The sequence below is a fragment of the Acanthochromis polyacanthus genome, chromosome 22 (genome assembly GCF_021347895.1).
Source record: "Acanthochromis polyacanthus isolate Apoly-LR-REF ecotype Palm Island chromosome 22, KAUST_Apoly_ChrSc, whole genome shotgun sequence".
In the NCBI taxonomy this organism is placed as follows: domain Eukaryota; kingdom Metazoa; phylum Chordata; class Actinopteri; family Pomacentridae; genus Acanthochromis; species Acanthochromis polyacanthus.
The window spans coordinates 27,434,979-27,453,344 of NC_067134.1; the positions used below are offsets into that span (position 1 = coordinate 27,434,979).

An 18,366-nucleotide genomic window follows, 5' to 3' on the forward strand; every position below is an offset into this window, starting at 1 on the left:
CTTTCTCCATACTCTCCCTACAGGCTGTGTTAGCAGGTTCCAGTGCTGCCAGATCAATGAGGAAGGAGGCAAGTATAAGAGCTGGTGGACTCTCAGGAAGACCTGCTTCATCATCGTGGAGCACAACTGGTTTGAGTCCTTCATCATATTCATGATCTTGCTCAGCAGTGGAGCTCTGGTGAGTGGCTGTTCGACTTCCTGATACGAAGTTTTTGACACATCTTCTGTTCTCCAGGTGCTCTGACTTGGGTTCCCTTTAGACGATCTGTTTTCTGTTAATCTGAAGAATCTTTATGCTGCTTTCGGTGTTATCGTACAAATTACACCTCATTGTTTCCACCAGCAGACTTTGTTAATTCTTTCATTCCACAGGCGTTTGAGGACATTTATATCGAGCAGCGGCGCACCGTCAAAACAATGCTGGAGTACGCAGACAAGGTTTTCACTTACATCTTCATTCTGGAAATGCTGCTGAAGTGGGTGGCATACGGCTTCGTCAAGTACTTCACCAACGCCTGGTGCTGGCTCGACTTCCTCATCGTAGACGTACGTATGCCGAGTGGATAATTATTCAAATAAAGCTTCCAATCTGGTGTCTGACGAGGAGATTGCATCTCAGAAACGAGCGCTCGCGTGTTTTTTGAGCTCAGGAAAGAGAAAAATTAGCGGATTCTTCTTCCTTTTTAGCCTTTATTACAGACAACAGCAGAGAGAGACAGGAAACGTGGGGAAAGACATGTCCGTGGGTCGGATTCAAACCGTGACTGCTCCGTCGGCTGCTACAGTTCACGGTCAAAATGATTAGAATTTACAGATTTAGTGAAATTCCAAATCATGTCCAAAGCAAAAAACATTTTGCCACAAAGATTGTTTAGGGATGGAGAAGGGGGGCATCGGTTCAGAGGAAAATGCAACTTCAAAATAAACAAAATGGAACAGAGAAAGATTCTGTGTTTCATTCTGTGGGGTAAAACTCAGGAACAGTCTGGATGAGGAGATAAAACAACGTCCAAACATGCAGCAGTTTAAAACTAAATACAAAGATGATGTTTTCACAGAATTCAGGGATGAATTAGTTGGCTCTTTTCTTTCTGTTGCGTTTGTCCTTTTATATAAATATCAATGAACATATTGGTGTCTATTCATTCGAAATCATGTTCACTATTATTGTTGTTTATAAATGGTCGTATTTTGAAGAACAATCATTGTGTGAGGAGAAGAGGTGGGATTAGATCAGCTTTGACTTCTTCCCGCTCCTTTTTGAGCAACTTTTTCATCGTCTTTAGTTGTTGTTTTCTTTTTGTGTTGAAATGTTCAAAATAAACTTTCAACAATCAAATGGTTCGTTGGTCGTCAGCTCAACCTGTTCAGCCCCGATCCCTCTTTCTTGATGCAAAGCTAAATGTAAAGCCTGTTCACTCTGTCTTCATATTTGGGAAGAGAGTACAATCAGTCTTCTCATCACTCCCAGCAAAAAAAAGTCCAGTTATTACTTCAGTTGGTTTGAATTTTATTCTTGTCAAATGTCTGTTTTTTGAATGGACAGCTGATTCTTTTATTAATCTTAAACATCTCTTTATCTCTTTAATTCTGTGCAGACGGATCGTTAATGTCTAATTAACCGTCCCATCCTCTTTTATTCCTCACCCTTCACCCTGCTTGTCTGTGACATTACCTTCTCCCAGGTGTCCTTGGTCAGCCTCGTAGCCAACGCTCTGGGCTACTCTGAGCTCACCGCCATCAAGTCTCTGAGGACACTGCGAGCTCTCCGGCCCCTGAGGGCCCTGTCTCGGTTTGAGGGCATGAGGGTAAGGGCGTGACGAGTTACTGCGACACAAAAACACTTTTGGGTTATGATTATTTGTGGGCAGCAGAAACGATTCATTTTCACTTTATATCGCTGAAAATCTTTAACAGTTCAGGTTTCTTTAAAGTAAAAATGTTCAAACTTCTTACAAGATGCAGATTCAGAAGCTTGGGGTCACTTAGAAATGTCCTTATTCTTGAAAGAAAGGCAGATTTTTCACTGAAGATAACATTAAATTAAATCCAGCCTAGACATTGTTAACAGGGATGTCCGATACTGACTTTTTTTTTTGCCGATAACCGATATGCCGATATTGTCCAACTCTCAATTTCCAATCCCGATATCAACCGATACCAATATCTGTGGGCTATATAACTAATTTTAGGTAACATCACTTATCTCCTGGTGTGAAAATAACACATCATGCCTCATTTTATTGTGATGAACCACTGGATGCATTCTCAAATGCAACAAGGCTGTCAAATGTAAACATTTTCTGTGCAAAAAAAGAAAACGACTTCAACTTAAGTTATGGAAAAAAAGCCATGTTTTTGCCATTTTATTTTTTAATTATCTCCAACAGCAGTTCAGACTCTCCCTCCCTCCTCTCCTCCCTCTATGGCTTCCTCCCTTCGGTAAATGCCAGTGAAATCCAGGCATTATTTTATTGATTTTCATGATAGCCAAAAGAGAATGATAACAATTTTGACCGATATTACATTTTTATGCCAATATCAGGTCGACAATATTGGTGGGTTGATATTATCAGACATCCCTAATTGTTCACGTGCTAAATGACTATTCTAGGTGTAAATGTTTAATGGAATATCTCCATAGGGGTACAGAGGAACATTTCCAGCAACCATCACTCCTGTGTTCTAATGCTACATTGTGTTAGCTAATGGTGCTGAAAGGCTCATTGATGATTAGAAAACCCTTGTGCAGTTATGTTAGCACATGGATAAAAGTGGGAGTTTTCATGGAAAACATGGAATTATCTTGGTGACCCTGAACTTTTGAATGACAGTGTAGATACCACGCTCATCTCTGCACTAAGTACAGTGTGGGTGGTTAGTTTAGTCTACGACTTAGATGAACTGGGAAACAGCTCGTCCTGCTCTGGACAAACAAGATATAACGTGTCCTTTAGTGAGATTTAGAAGTGTTGTTCTATTTTAAAAATTAGAACTGAGTCAGGCCTGTTGTTTTCATTTAGGCCAAACAAAAAAAAAGGAAACTTAGCTTTAGCTTCACATTGAGATAGGAGTGTGAAAGTAGTGTCAGTCTTTTCATCTGACTCTTCAGAATAAAACAAATATGTAAAAATGTAGTATTTCAAAGATTTTTTTTATTATATTAATCTGTAATTGTGTAGCCTTTAACATATGAAGAATTCATTTGCAAAAACAGATCACTCCGTTTTGATCAATTTTCAGAAAACTTTTTTTTTTTTATTGTTTACTTGAGATAATATCAATCAAACTGAAGTTGAGTGGATTTGACTCAGTAGAAAAATACATGACAAAATAGAGAAAAAATAAATTCTTAGTGTTATTATTATTATCTCAAGTAAACAATAAAAAAATGAGTTCTGAAAACGGATTTACCTGTTTATGCAAATGAACTCATTTGTTTTCAGTGAGCCTGTGACGGTTTTCATAAAATGTGCGTTTTTCTCAAATTTTTATTGCTTTCTGAAGCCATGAAGACAATTTCCCAGCGTTTGCTTATCCTCTGCTTATTGGTGCTAAAGAGAAAATGCCACAGCATACACCCCCTGTCAAAAGTTTTAGGACACTTTCTCATTAAAATAAATGAGAACCTGTCCTAAAACTTTTGACAGGGGGTGTATATTCAGTCAGTTTGGCATATTTTTCCAGACAGAATGTTGCTAAATATTTCTAACTGGTTGGGGAGCCTGCATGCTTATTACATGAGTAGAATGATCTCGTCCTCGCAGTTCAACACTGTAGTTCTTCTATCTGCATGACTTTCTTCACATTGTGTCAATGGATAACTATATTCAGCTGTTGTTTTCTGACGTTGCTTGTGTGGTGCCTTTGACCTGTAATTTTTTTCTTTGTTGTGTGTCTTTTTCATTTACAGTCAAACAAAATGTTGTGACTCCATCCTGCCTCTCTAAGGTTTTTTTCTGTTTTGCTTTTTTACCTATCAGATGTTAGCCTTTTTCACCTATCCGCCTTCTTCTTTCCAACTGTCATGTTGTTAAATTTCTCTTTGTAGATATGTATGGTGTTAGGAGCTTTGTGTGCAGACATTAGACGGTAAATACAGCTCTGAGTATCATAGGATCACTGTTATTATTGAATTCAGCTTTGGTTTTTGCTCTGAAGGCCTCAGATTTATGGCTCAATCAGATCAGGTGTCCCATGTAAGTGCAGTTAAGTGATTAAGTGATTGTAATGGCCACTTACCCAAAATCAAACAGCCTTTCTAATTTGGCAAATGCAGAAGTCTTGACCTTGAGCGACAGGAGAGTGCTGAGACTGTCCCTGTGCTTTCACCTCTCCAGGTTGTGGTGAATGCACTGCTGGGAGCCATTCCTTCCATTATGAACGTGCTGCTGGTCTGCCTCATCTTCTGGCTCATCTTCAGCATCATGGGGGTCAACCTGTTTGCAGGGAAGTACTACTACTGCGTCAACACCACCTCGGAGGATGTCTTCCCCAGCAGCGTCGTCAACAACAAAACCGACTGCTTGAACTTGAAGAACGAGAGCGCCCGCTGGAAGAACGTCAAGATCAACTTTGACAACGTTGGGGCCGGATATCTGGCTCTGCTGCAAGTGGTGAGTGGTTTGTATCCGTGACACAGGTGGCATCATGAAGAAAAAAACATATTATCAACGTTGAGAGGAGGACTCGGAAGCATGACTCAAGACTTTAAGGAGCAAAAATAAGAGTTTTATTTCAAGGAGTAAGTTCAAAGTTACAAAAAACCAAGTAGGCAAATTAAACACAGGCTGAAGTCCATCCATCCATCCATCCATCCATCCACCCACCCACCCACCCAAAATATTGTTTCCTTGTCTGAAAAAGTCCAATTCAGCAAAATTTTTCCGAAAATTTGCAAAACCTTCAGGAAGAAAATTCCAATAATTCCTTAAAAGGTTCCCTCAACATTTTATTTAAAAACAAAATCCCCAAATTTGGCAAGAAATAAATATTAAAAAAATAAAAAAATAAAAATTGTAAATATTATCAAAAAAATGAGTAAAAATCTTCCAAAAATCCTAAAAATATCTAAAGTGATTCCATATAAATAAAAGTCTTAATATTTTCTTTAAGAATATTCACATAAAAATCAACCAGAATCCAGTCAAATTTGCTGGATTTTGGTTGATTTTTTTCCCCCTGAATGTTCTTAAAGAAACATTTTTTTTAACATTTCTTTTTTTCCCCCACCATAAACGTTCAAAAATTTCCCCAAAAATGTTGAAAATGTGGGCGTTTTCACTGTGAACATATATATTTTTTTCCACATTTTCAAACTTTAAAACCCACAGGATGACACAAGTGTTAACGCAAAGACAGGGGAAAATCCAAAATACAAGCTTGGTTCCACTAGCAAGGACCACACTTTTGGTTTGAAGCTTCATTTAGAAATGCTATCCCAGTTGGTGCCAGCTTAAATGAACTCGTGTGCTCCTTGGAGGTCATTAAGCATTACAGAAGATTTGTCATGTTGCCCCTTTACTTGCTAAACCCTCGCGATGGTCTCTGCTAACCAACACGGAACTTCCTGTTTCTTCTCGCCACTTCGTTACTAAACCATAAGTGGCACCACCTGATGGTACAACCAGGTACTGCAGCTAATGTATGCTAATCTATACTACTTGAAGTGTGTCTTATCTAGGAAAATGACCTTGGATATCGACAGATTCTAAAAAATAAACGACCAAAAAAAACTTGATGGGACACCCTGGTTTTCTCGGTATAACAGCTCGCCATTGATAAAAACGGAGAAAGAACATTAGTTGTGCACCATGTATTTAGCCCCCAGGGGTCAGACTGTCGAGGCTGAATTCTCTCATCATATGCTTAAGTGTTTGAGGAAGAAAGGTTGGAGCTAAAGGAACTAAACTGTGGCATGATGTGGGTGGACGATAATTACACGGGGATTTTGTAGCCACAGCAACGCAGTCATTGCTCCCCAATACTCTTCCTCTCCCCTAAGATGAAATTCAACTTGATGGGTTGCCATCTTGACACAGTTTAGAAGATTTCGGGGCTTTCTGCAGATGGTGCTTGACAAGCTTACATAATGGGTACTTCCACGGAGCGTTACTGGCATTGCAAAGTGCTGGGGGCGCTGATTACCGCGCACGAAGACTGCTTTGACGGGGATGTCTTCCAGATTTAAATTATGTACGGTTTGTGGTTTTCATAGGCTGAGTCTCTGTACTTCTTGATCAACCCTCTTATAAATGAGAATAGTCAACAGGCAACGAAAAATAAAGACGTTAAAATCAAAAATCAGTTTGCACCACAAGTATATTATCAAAAAAAATGCTTTCAAGGCCTTCTTTATCAGGAACCTTCACAGTACCTTTTCGGAATCACCTAGGAAGTAAACCTACTAAAGTCACTACTATAATATTCTATAACATGCATACGTAATAAACATTGGCTCCTCTCTCATCTGCTGGCAGGCAACATTTAAGGGTTGGATGGACATCATGTATGCAGCGGTGGACTCTCGAAATGTAAGTCTTGATGCTTAACCGATCGATTTGTGTAAAACATTCATGCACTCAGCTTTTTTCATTTCATTTCTTTATCAAAGGATTGATATGAAAGCCAGTGGAATTAATGATTTTTTTCTGTCTCGTTTGTTCCAGGTGGAGGACCAGCCTGAATATGAAGTAAACCTGTACATGTACCTCTACTTTGTCATCTTCATCATCTTTGGCTCCTTCTTCACCCTCAACCTGTTCATTGGCGTCATCATCGACAACTTCAACCAGCAGAAGAAAAAGATAAGTTGCATTCATGAACAATTTCTATTAGATAATCTGCCTGTCATACACTACCGTTCACAAGGTTGGGATGACTTAGAAATGTCCTTATTTGTGAAAGAAAATCTATTTTTTTCAATGAAGATGACATTAAATTAATCAGAAATCCAGTCTATACTTTGATAGTATCATAAATGACTATTCTAGCTGGACACGGCTGATTTTTAATGGGGGTACATGTTCTCCTGTGTTCTAATGCTGCATTGTGTTAGCTAATGGTGTTGAAAGGCTCATTGATGATTAGAAAACCCTTTTGCAATTATGTTAGCACATGGATAAAAGTGGGAGTTTTCATGGAACACATGGAATTGTCTGGATGACCCCAAACTGTTGAACAGTCGTGTATGTGCAAATAAGTGGAATCGAATTGTGAGTTATTGCCTTTTTGTATTAGTTTCCTTGTCTCCTCTTCCAGCTGATTTGGTTAGAATATTATTTATAGAATGCTGTTTTCACTCATTGCAGCTAAGGTGTGCGTTGTGTCACATTGCATGAAAAATGGTCAACCAGCCAGATTCTTTAACTAAGCAGACCAGAGACTTCACTAGTCATAATGTGTTTTTAGCCGTCTCCCAAATTCATACTACTATTAAATTCCCAGCAGGTTTCACTACTTAATTTTGTGTCTGAAAACTGTGGTATACCAATAATAGCCACTATGCATGCTAAATACAAAAGAACTAGATTTAAGATTTAAGCGGGACATCGAGCTGTGTGTCATCAGCATGCATATGAATATATAAATATATACGCCGCTTTTAAAAGAAGTGGTCCAGTAAATGAGAATAACGAGGATCTAGAATTGACCTTTGAGGGACTCCACAAGTGCGCTCATAGAAGAAATGTTTTGAGAGATTGTTCATCTCTGTCAACTAGTTTCATCCAAATGACGCTCAGATCTTTCACTTCTATAAAACACAACACACCGTTAATGTAATATCCTTAGATGCATTTATTTCTTGGATAAAAGTGCTGCTGGTTATTGTGTATTCCCACAACTGATGTAAAGTCCAGGTCTTTGACTCCTCTGCTAGGGACATGACAGTTGTTCTTAGCTGCTCCCTCATTGTAGACAGTAGCATGATATGCAGATGGCCTTCCTCTGTGTGCCACTAATTACACATCTTTGATTAAGTCTCTTCTGTCTAAATCACTTTGGGAAATTGACTGACTGTAAAACACATTTGAGCTAAAATTAAGTTTATTCTGTCAACCAAGCTGCCTCAGAAGCTTCCATCCTGATTTGATTCAGTTTAATGGTTGTTGGTAATGCGGTGCCTTGATTCTCTGCCCTCCTCCTGAAGTCTCGTCTTACCAGACGAGATCCTGACTGCCTGACTTTTATTTTGGAAGTATTTCCAGGCTGTGTCAGATAGCTGGCCATAAACAGAAGACAGGAAGACTGGTTCAAGTTCACCAGCCCTGGGTTCATCAGGAGTAGAGGTTATTTTGAAGTCTAAGTGGCATTCTAAAGATGGAATTTTACTGATGTTTAATGTTGAATGTAGTGGAACTCCCTGTTAGTGTAATCATTACTACAGCAAGGAACAGCTGAGTTATGTGGCAATCAGTGTCTGTCTGTCTGTCTGTCTGTCTGTCTGTCTGTCTGTCTGTCTGTCTGTCACAGACGGATTTGGATGAAATTTTCAGGGAAGGTCAGAAATTATATCATTTGTACTACCTGCATAACGAGTATACCAGACAGGTTAGCATCTAGAATGCATCATAAAATTAGTATGCTCTGAAGCATAACAAGAAAAGATTAAATCCTGAAGTAAAACATGAAAGAAAAAGTCGTTGTTGATCCACACTGCTCGTCGTTATTAATGTTGACACACACAGCTTTGGTTCTGCTCTAGTCTTGAATCGGAACACCACCAGGTTCCAGTCCAAGTCCCCCTGTGCCAAACCACGTAAAACCTGGTCGGCACCAAGCAGCTGAAGCACAGATTAAAAACAAACGCGTAAGAATAATGATTATCTGCAGCGCAGTGAGGAGCTGCTGCTGCCAGAGATCACTGCATGAGTCACCGAGAAACACCCTGGCTGCAGCGTCACGGCGATGTATTCTGGTAATGTGCCCTCCGTTCAACCAAGCCCTAACATGCAGGATTGGCAACGCCCAAGAGAGGGAGGACGGGGAGAGGGATGGGGGAGGGTGTTCGCCTAGCGCTGAGTTTGCTTCACGCTGCCAGCTCTGACTCGACTGACTGACTGACTGAGACTCAGTGTCAGCAGCCCCACAGCCAACAGCATCACACAGATGGTTGTTTGGTGTTGACACCAGTCCTCCCTCCAGACACATCACACACTCAGTGAGCAGCATTGAGAGCGTCATGTGAGCCTTGTGTATGATACTAAGAGGAGAGTTTGTCTCGTTGAACACTGGGAGCATAGGGATTGGATATTTTGCATGCTGTTTCTTTTTTTGGGACATTCAAACAGAAAAGAAAACAATTCCTGCCCCTCCACTGCCTCCCCCACCCATCGAAGAATACATAAAAGGAGGCAAAAAGACACACAAAAGGACAAACCCACATCATTTCATTACAGTTTAGTACAAACAGAAAGGGAGGAGGACATTCCAGGTGTGCAGGTGTAATTATTATCTGTTGACTCGTGATCACGTGATGTGTCCTGAACAAAGAGGTCTTACTGCTGTCATGCATGGTCTGGTGAAGGCTTTATGTCAGGAGAATGGCTTATTGATTGTATATAGATAGACCCAAAAGAAAGCACACGGACACACGACAAATCTTAATATAATGAGCCACAAATGCCAAAAGAGGAGTCATTTAAGTTAGTGTCTTATCATTCATGTCAGTGTAGGTTGATGGAGCCGTTTTCTGTAAATGTCACCAATCAAACAAAAGCAATCTCTTCAGGAAAAAGACAGCATACTATTGTCACACATTCACAATACATGGGGTCCTCAACTTACGGCAGAGTTCTGTTTCTATGGTGTGACTTAAGATTTTCATCGTAAGTCAGAACTCCGGTGAAAATCTAAACAAAGTCTTTATCTACATCACCATATTGATCAGTTTACATATTTGTACAACTACAGTAACGACAAACAGTCATTAGCTCACACTGAAACACAATTCGGTAGGAAAATACTGGCGAAAATGTAAACTTGGCAGCCATAATGAAGTCAGCAAATGTAGCATAATCCAATGCATCGACAAATGTAAACAAAGCCGTCTTGACAATGTATTTCTCCGCTCCGCTCTGCAACTAGTTCCACTGAACCAGTTCCGCCGTAACAACATAACGCCGTAAGTCGAGGACACTGTAAACCAAGGACCTCCTGTATATGAGCTTCTTTAAATCATTTGCATTGCGTCATTTAGCAACAGAAGAGTGGCTTGGAAACTCGAACTTGTAGAAGTTTACAGCAGACGAAACTGGACTTGATATCCCGAGCTACAGTTAAACTGTCTGTGTGAGATGAGCCTCAAAGAGCCTCATTATCATGGGAGCAGGCTAGACTAAACAAAATTCTCCTTAAAGCATCATTAAAATCTGCTCTGCCAACACTTCTCTGACTTACATCATACGGTTATCAACAAAAAGTGTGACACTAGTAATTAAAAGGCATTAGTCCAAACTGAGCTCTATATTTGTTCACCTTGTTTTCTGTAATGTAAAAGAGATTATACAACGTGATTGTAACCAAATTCTGATTTGATCCCTTCACTTTGGAGGTCAGGACATCTTCATGACAGAAGAACAGAAGAAGTACTACAATGCCATGAAGAAGCTGGGTTCCAAGAAACCACAGAAACCTATACCTCGTCCAACAGTAAGACTGCTCTGTTCTGTCAGTTGTTACTATGAGCTACAAGTGAAGGCGTAAAATAACTAATTCTTTCCCCCTCCTGCTTTCAGAACGCATTTCAAGGCTGTGTGTTCGACTGCATCACAAAGCAGGCCTTTGACATCGTGATCATGATCCTCATCTGCCTTAACATGGTGACCATGATGGTGGAGACGGACGACCAGCCGCCAGACATGGACAACATCCTCTACTGGATCAACCTGGTCTTCATCGTGCTCTTCACTGGAGAGTGCATGCTCAAGATGATCTCTCTGCGCCATTACTACTTCACTATTGGCTGGAACATATTTGACTTTGTGGTGGTGATTCTCTCCATTGTAGGTAAGAAGACGTCTTAAGGTTTCTTGTCTTTGCAGTAGATTTTTAGGAACTTCATGAGTTAATCTAATGTTTTGTGCTTTTATAGGTATGTTTTTATCAGAAGTTATCGAGAAGTACTTTGTGTCCCCGACACTGTTTCGAGTGATCCGACTGGCCAGGATTGGCCGCATCCTCCGCCTTATCAAAGGTGCAAAGGGCATACGGACGCTTCTCTTTGCCTTGATGATGTCACTTCCTGCCCTGTTCAACATTGGCCTCCTCCTCTTCTTGGTTATGTTCATCTACGCCATCTTCGGCATGTCCAACTTCGCCTACGTAAAGCGAGAGGCAGGAATCGACGACATGTTCAATTTCGAGACCTTTGGGAACAGTATGATCTGTTTGTTTCAGATTACGACGTCGGCCGGGTGGGACGGCCTGCTGGCACCCATACTGAACAAGAGGGAGCCTGACTGTGACAGCCAGATAGAGCACCCCGGCAACTATTACAAAGGCAACTGCGGCAATCCATCAGTAGGCATCTTTTTCTTCGTCAGCTACATCATCATCTGCTTCCTCATCGTGGTCAACATGTACATCGCCGTCATCCTGGAGAACTTCGGCGTGGCCACAGAGGAGAGCGCCGAGCCTCTGAGCGAGGACGACTTTGAAATGTTCTATGAAGTGTGGGAGCGCTTTGACCCGGACGCTACTCAGTTTATGGAGTACAGCAAGCTCTCTGACTTTGCAGATGCCCTCGATCCGCCACTGCGGATGCCCAAGCCTAACATGATCCAGCTCATCTCCATGGACCTGCCAATGGTCAGCGGCGAGCGCATCCACTGCCTCGACATCCTGTTTGCCTTCACCAAGCGAGTGTTGGGCGAAGGTGGCGAGATGGACGTGTTACGTGGACAGATGGAGGAGCGCTTCATGGCCTCCAATCCCTCTAAAGTGTCTTATGAGCCCATCACCACCACCCTGCGCCGCAAACAGGAGGAAATGTCGGCCATAATCATCCAGAGAGCCTTCCGCCGCTACATGATCTGCCTGGCCATGAAGAAGGCCTCCGCCCTCTACAAGGAGCAGCTGAAGGAAGGCATCCGCGACCCCGACAAGGACGTCATGATCATCAGTAAGTTCAACGAGAACTCCACCTCGGACAAAACGGACATGACCCCGTCCACCGCATCTCCACCTTCCTACAACAGTGTGACGAAATCAGACAAGGACAAATATGAAAAAGAAAATAGGGAAAAAGAAAACAAAGGGAAAGACTTGAAAGACCGAAAGAAATAGACTCCTTAAAAGGAACAAAAAAAAAATGCATCAGAGACATGAGGGAAATTTGTTTACAGCTTTTAGAGGGGGTAAATAGATGTATGCTTGTGTGCTGATTGCTCGGAGATGAGGAATGCTGTGCTCGGTAGGTCTAAAGTGCGGTTATGTCAAACATGGGGTCTTCTCAAAGGGGAGTATTGAAACAGATTATCCAGCAGACACTGCCAGACGTCGGGTGAAAGATGGAACAGCCTCTCTGCAAAACGCTTGTGATTTTCCTATTGGTTGTTGTTACTATCTGACACACTTGAGTGTACTGTTAAGTTGTCTGTAGCTAGTGCTGCTGCTACTACTATAAATCCAGTGTCTTGAATTTAACAATCGCTGTATCACCTAACAAATACTCTGCATTCTTTTGTTACATTTTTTTTGGGCTGGGGGAGGGCTACAAGATTTCTTTTGTAATGAGAAAGAATGTTTTCTACTTTTTTGTGTCATTATCGTGAGAATGTGTCCACTGCTTTCACTGTTGTAAAATCACCAAGGGCAGACTCAGTCAATGCTGGAAACTACAAAAACCGTCTGAAACAATGCAGGGTCAGTGCCGGAATGCTCTTGGGTCAACAAGTATACAACGCTGAAACAACAAACATGCTAATGAAGTGCAATGAACAAATATGTTGTGTTCACTGGTGTGCCATCAGTGATTGTTGAAACGTGTATTGTGCTTCTACCTGGACTGCCACGTCACAGTTTCAGTAGAAAATCTCTAAATCAAAGAAGCTGAATGTATGCAAGCTGAAGGAATGAGACGCATTTCAAGAAACTGATGTTTTGGGAAATATGCTTGATCGCTTTGTTGCTAAGATTTCATTGGCAACATAAACACAACTATGATGTCTGTTAAATATAAAGCTTGTGCTAGGAGGTTAGTCAGCTTAACTTAGCGTGAAGACTACTAGCAAAACCAAACTAAGATGCGAGATATTGTTGAGCTTTAGACAGAGACAAGCCAGCTGCTTCCCCAGTGCTAGTCTTTATGCTAAGCTAACGATGTAGCTGCTCCAGCAGTACTTTACTTACCCTGGTAGTGACTTGATTAATAAATTAGCATTTTAAATTCTTGCTTCCCCGAGCTTTGTTAGTAATACAAGGGTTCCTCGACTTAAGTGAGAGTCCTGTTCCTACGGTGTGATGTAGGTCGATTTTCGCCTTAAGTCGGAACTCGGTGAAAATGTAAACAAAGCCATTACGTGCAATATCAATCATTTTACTCGTACAACTACAGGAACGAAAGCAGTCATTAGCTCACACTGAAACACAACTCGGTAGGAAAATACTGGCGAAAATGTAAACTGTATGTCTGACTTGCGCTCGGGAGCCATAATGAAGTTAATGAATGTAGCATAATCCAATGTGGCAGCAAATGTAAACAAAGCCGTCTTCTTGCGTCACGTGACGACGTATTTGTCCACTCCACTCGCGAACTAGTTCCATTTAACAAATTCCGACATAACGAGAGTCGAGAGCGTTGTAAACCGAGGACCCCCTGTATAATGTTCTGTCAATGTAAATTTTGCTTCATGACTAAATATCAGCATTAGCACTGCACACATTATGTGCTATGGAATGGTAACGTTTGTCCACTACTTAAAACATTTTAATGAAGTCTTCATCGGGATGTTCTTCCCGACTTGTAGAAAAGTATTTCTCTTTGGTAGTGATCAAGGGAGAAGGTTAGAACGACTGTAAGCTGCCAGAACAGGTTGATGCTAGAGGTACGGACCCGTACCCGTAGCATCTGTACTAGAGGTACGGACCCGTTAAGGTCACTGAAGAGCTGGCGCCGATTAACTACTATTTGCTGCACATTACAGGCAGTTTATATGAATGACTTTGACGGCGAACATTGTGTAATTTAACTAAAAATACACCGTCTCCTCTCACACTTTACGTAGACATTGTAGTTTTTACACTTTTAGATGCCGCGTCTAAATTGTTTGAAGTCCAGTTCCTATTAATTAGTTTACCGCGTTCAGTGGTGGAAGCGGCTGACGAACTCCATTGCAAATGTTCCCATTTAATTTCGGACGCTAATTTACAAGATAAAATTAAGGATGTCGAATATGAAACAAACACTCGTGAATGGTGAGGAGCAGCTCTTTAATTTGGCATGAATTTAAAAAAAAAACACAAACTCGATTTACTGTGATATTGTGAGATTTGTTTGTGGTGATGTAACTTAGCCATTCAACAGAGTCTGCTAACATTAAAGTGACTGTGACAGGGTCTGTGTTGACAGACGCAGAAAATACATCAGGGTTTTGTTTAGGTTGTTAATATGTAATAGTCTGTCGCTACTTTTGAAGGTAAAAAAAATACTTATAGTTTGCTGGCTGTTAGTTCCACCATTCATTCCGCAGATTTCACCTCAAATCACGGAAGCGCCTTCATCAGCTTAGCCGGCTCATTGATATCTATGTCCGTCGGATTACCAGCCAATCACGAAGCGCGTTCGTCAGCCAGCTCATTAATATTTATGTCCGGCTCATTAATATTTATGGTAAGGTAAAGTGCCGTATCCGTAGGCCACAGGCTACGGGTACGGGTCCGTATCTGTAGACACTACCTTCAGAACATTTCTCCACTGCTTCTACCAACCTGAGCTAATCAGTTGTTAGCTTTAGCCTAGCATTTAGCTAACACAGGGACACATGAGTGGTATCAGACTTCTCATCTCACTCTTGCCAGCAAAGAAATCAGTGCATTTCCCAAAACCCTTCTTTTATGGTGACGCTCGGACCTGCTCGTTCCCCTGCTGTTGTCTTGCAGTGTCTCCACCAGGCGTCCGCTGTCCTCCCCTTTCTCCTCCGTCCCTCATCTCCCAGAGCTCCTGTAAAGAAAATGTCTTAATATATTGAAAAGAAAATGTCCGTCCTTCGAACTGCTCTCAAGCTAGAACGCGACAATATATCACATTTAAAGGTTATAATATCACAGGTGTTTGTATGCCGTCCATGTTGTTTAAATTAAGAAGCGAGTGGTTTCCATGTAGTGGTTTGGTTTGTAAATAATATAGCTATTTGGGCCCACAGTATGCATCACACTTACATTTGACGTAAGAGCACTTTTTATCCCCACTGCTATGTAAAACCACGTGTGGCGGTCATACATGTAAGTGTGTGAGCGGGTGTGTGTTGGTGTTTGTATGTGTGTGAGTACATATATGTGAGAAAGACAAGACCGTGAGAACTCTTTATGTGAGCGAGTGCGTTTTTGTGTGCAACTGGGCTCAGCGGGTTGCTTCTGTTCTACTGATTCGAAACAGCATTTTTACTGTAGATATGAGTGCATTTTTCCAGTCTTTGGAGTTGATTTACATTTTTTCTAGAACAGTTTTTTTTCCTGTCTTCACTGTAACACATGATGAAACACATGTATGGTCCCCATATCTGTAGATACAAACCATGAAGCAATCAGTAGCCATCTCTCATTGCGCTTGTAGTGTTTTAGTGAACCGCATGCAAGAAGTGACTACTGTCCGCTCATATGGTAATATAATTTTAAAGCCAAAAGAATAAAGAACATATTTTTTGTACATGCTCCTTTATTTTCTCCATTTTCTGTCACGTCTTTTCTTTGCTCAGTGGTTCCAAACATTTTTCTGTGCGTGACATCAGCTCTTCGGTCGTGTGATTGCTTTACCGGTTGAACAGGATCATTCATGTGATTCAAGTACGTGTACACATCTAACTATGTATCAATTTGCAAAATGTGACAAGTGACATTTTTTTTGTTATAACCAAAGATGTGGCTACAAAACGCAAAATCTAGATTTCCAAAATAAAATCTATTTTGGGAAGCATTATTTTGCATGCAAGATGAATTCATTTGGAAATGAGAACCAGGATGGAAAGAGGATTGAGGCTCAGAATATTCAAAGAGCTGAATGATGATGTATTTATTACAGACAGCTGGGACTCCTGTGGAAAACCTGAGTCAGGAGACTAACAGAGGATGAAACTGGTTGATGTTTGGGCATCAAAAAGAGAACAAAAAAAAGCACTGTCAGAGCGCGGTCCTCCTCCAAGGCTGCTCATTCCCCCATATGGCAATGTCAGAAACGTAGCATTTGTTTATTAGTTATTGATCAGAAATCACGGTACTATAGAATGTGTCCATTTAATATAGATGTACCCACAAACAGTATGAAGTAATATACTATTAAATGCACATATAAAGATATTTTTTAAGTGTCATAAACTAAAACTCCAGTAAACCCTCTGTAAAAGGTTTAAATCTCATGAGGGCATTTTTTTCTCAAGTTTAGAAAATACACTTGATTTCTTCCAGAGCTCCATCTTCCTGATTGGATTTAAAACATACACAGACTCCGTGAGCTTTCAGGGTTATTTCGCTTGTTTGTTATTTTTTTAAGTCTTCACTCAGGTATTTTTTTATAGTGATGGTATTTGTCATCTTTATATGGAACTATATGTGACAATTACCATTACTATAAAGCCTTATATCCCGCTCCGTAAAAACTCAAATGTTTGTCGTCGTTTCTTTGCAGCTGTCGTGTTTTTGCTCCAGGACAAAGCGTCCGTCACACATCACAGGTGACAGCAGCAGCCAAATGTGGCTTTGAAGTGCTGCCACCTCCACCAAACTCACCGACCTGGCATCTGTTCCCCAAACGGAAATGCAACTTCAGTACAACCACAATCCATGTTAAGTCAGCTGGTTATCCCGTCAAATGTTCACATTTATTTCTATATTTATCCACCATTGTAGTTGTTAATTTCAATTTATTGATCCATTTCCTACAGCCATACAGTCTTTTATCTGTTGCTAGCATTACCTTCTATCTATATTCACCATTTATCACTCTTGAATATACATTTCCTTTAGCAAAAATGAACTAATAAGACTATTTGTCAGTTTCCTTATTTTTTTTTACTTCCTTAATTTCTTCAATTGGCTACTTTCAATCCTACTGAGCAGAAAAAAATGATAGAAAGTAGCTTGTAAAAAAGATATTTACTATTAAAGTGATCAACACATTGATGGATTTATAATTAGCCAGGAATATACACTGTTTGGAATATGTGCACTCTTCTATTTTAAGCAGGTTTTGATGCAAGAATGTTTGTACTTTTACTTAAGTGTGCATCTAAAAATGTGACTTTAACTTGTACCGCAGTGGTTCTACACTCTGGTATCGGTACTTTTATTTAAAAATTAGTTGAGCTAATCTTCCACTTTCACTTGGAACCTGCTAAGGTTGCTGAGAATCACTGGTTCAGTGTTTAGTGTTTCCGTGTCTTCTCCACAGCATGCAGCCTCAGGTATCATGACCACACTGACGTGTGAGGAGAAGCTGCTGCTGGGATAGACAGGAGGCAGACTGAGGTGCAGAGCCGAGACAACCCCCACCCAACAACCCCTGCAAATGCTTTGCCGCTCCTGCTTCTCCTTTCTTGTTGCCTGGCAACCCAACATCACAGCTCCCCTGCCTGTGATTGATCAACAGCGTCTCTGAGCTTGCTTTACCCACAATACTTTGCTGGCAAAGAGGCAAGCAGGCTTTCCCTCCTCCAGAACACCCCCCCCCCCCCCCCAGCACACCTCAGATTAGATTATATAAGTAAAGGGAGAGGTCAGGAGATGGCCTTGTGTTCCTAATGAAATCCAATGTACAGCGTGTTCTGTTTGTGTCATTGTTGGAGGATCATAAAGGACCGCTGAGTGTACATTCAGCCTGTTGTGTTCAACACCTGTTGTAGTTGTGTGGTTATGCAATGAGCCATGAGAACCTCTCTCTATACATGAATAGGCTGACCGACGGCACAAAGATTCCTCTTGCTCCTGTCTGGCTGCCAGCTCACCCAAACACAGGCGTCACCATGGTAAGCCCAGCAGCGCTATCTGGAGCCTGGAAGATGCAACAACATGGGACTGGTGTCAGTGGAGTGGTGTCTGAATGATCCAACAGGGTGACACAGCACTTAAACCCATCAGCGTGTAACTGGAAAACCACAGGTGTGTGCAGACGTTAGAATGTCCCTGCAGGCTGACTTATGGGTTCATTTTGTCGTA

General features: G+C 41.1%; 1 protein-coding gene and 1 long non-coding RNA gene across 4 annotated transcripts in view; one reads left to right on the forward strand and one right to left on the reverse strand.

The window, feature by feature from the left end:
- Nucleotides 1–16,135, forward strand: part of scn1lab (sodium channel, voltage-gated, type I like, alpha b) — a 64,057-nt gene extending 47,922 nt beyond the window's left edge. For all 3 annotated transcript variants that reach the window (XM_051943284.1, XM_051943285.1, XM_051943286.1), the window contains exons 19-28: nucleotides 24–178; nucleotides 373–546; nucleotides 1,686–1,808; nucleotides 4,341–4,616; nucleotides 6,480–6,533; nucleotides 6,669–6,806; nucleotides 10,546–10,650; nucleotides 10,737–11,007; nucleotides 11,093–14,045; nucleotides 14,080–16,135. In XM_051943284.1, the coding sequence (XP_051799244.1) occupies nucleotides 24–178; nucleotides 373–546; nucleotides 1,686–1,808; nucleotides 4,341–4,616; nucleotides 6,480–6,533; nucleotides 6,669–6,806; nucleotides 10,546–10,650; nucleotides 10,737–11,007; nucleotides 11,093–12,285 (2,489 nt within the window). In that variant the 3' untranslated portion in view covers nucleotides 12,286–14,045; nucleotides 14,080–16,135. The remainder of the gene's footprint in view (nucleotides 1–23; nucleotides 179–372; nucleotides 547–1,685; nucleotides 1,809–4,340; nucleotides 4,617–6,479; nucleotides 6,534–6,668; nucleotides 6,807–10,545; nucleotides 10,651–10,736; nucleotides 11,008–11,092; nucleotides 14,046–14,079) is intronic.
- The window catches only part of LOC127532183 (uncharacterized), an 809,822-nt gene that overhangs the window by 476,865 nt on the left and 314,591 nt on the right, over nucleotides 1–18,366 (reverse strand). The window lies entirely within an intron of this gene.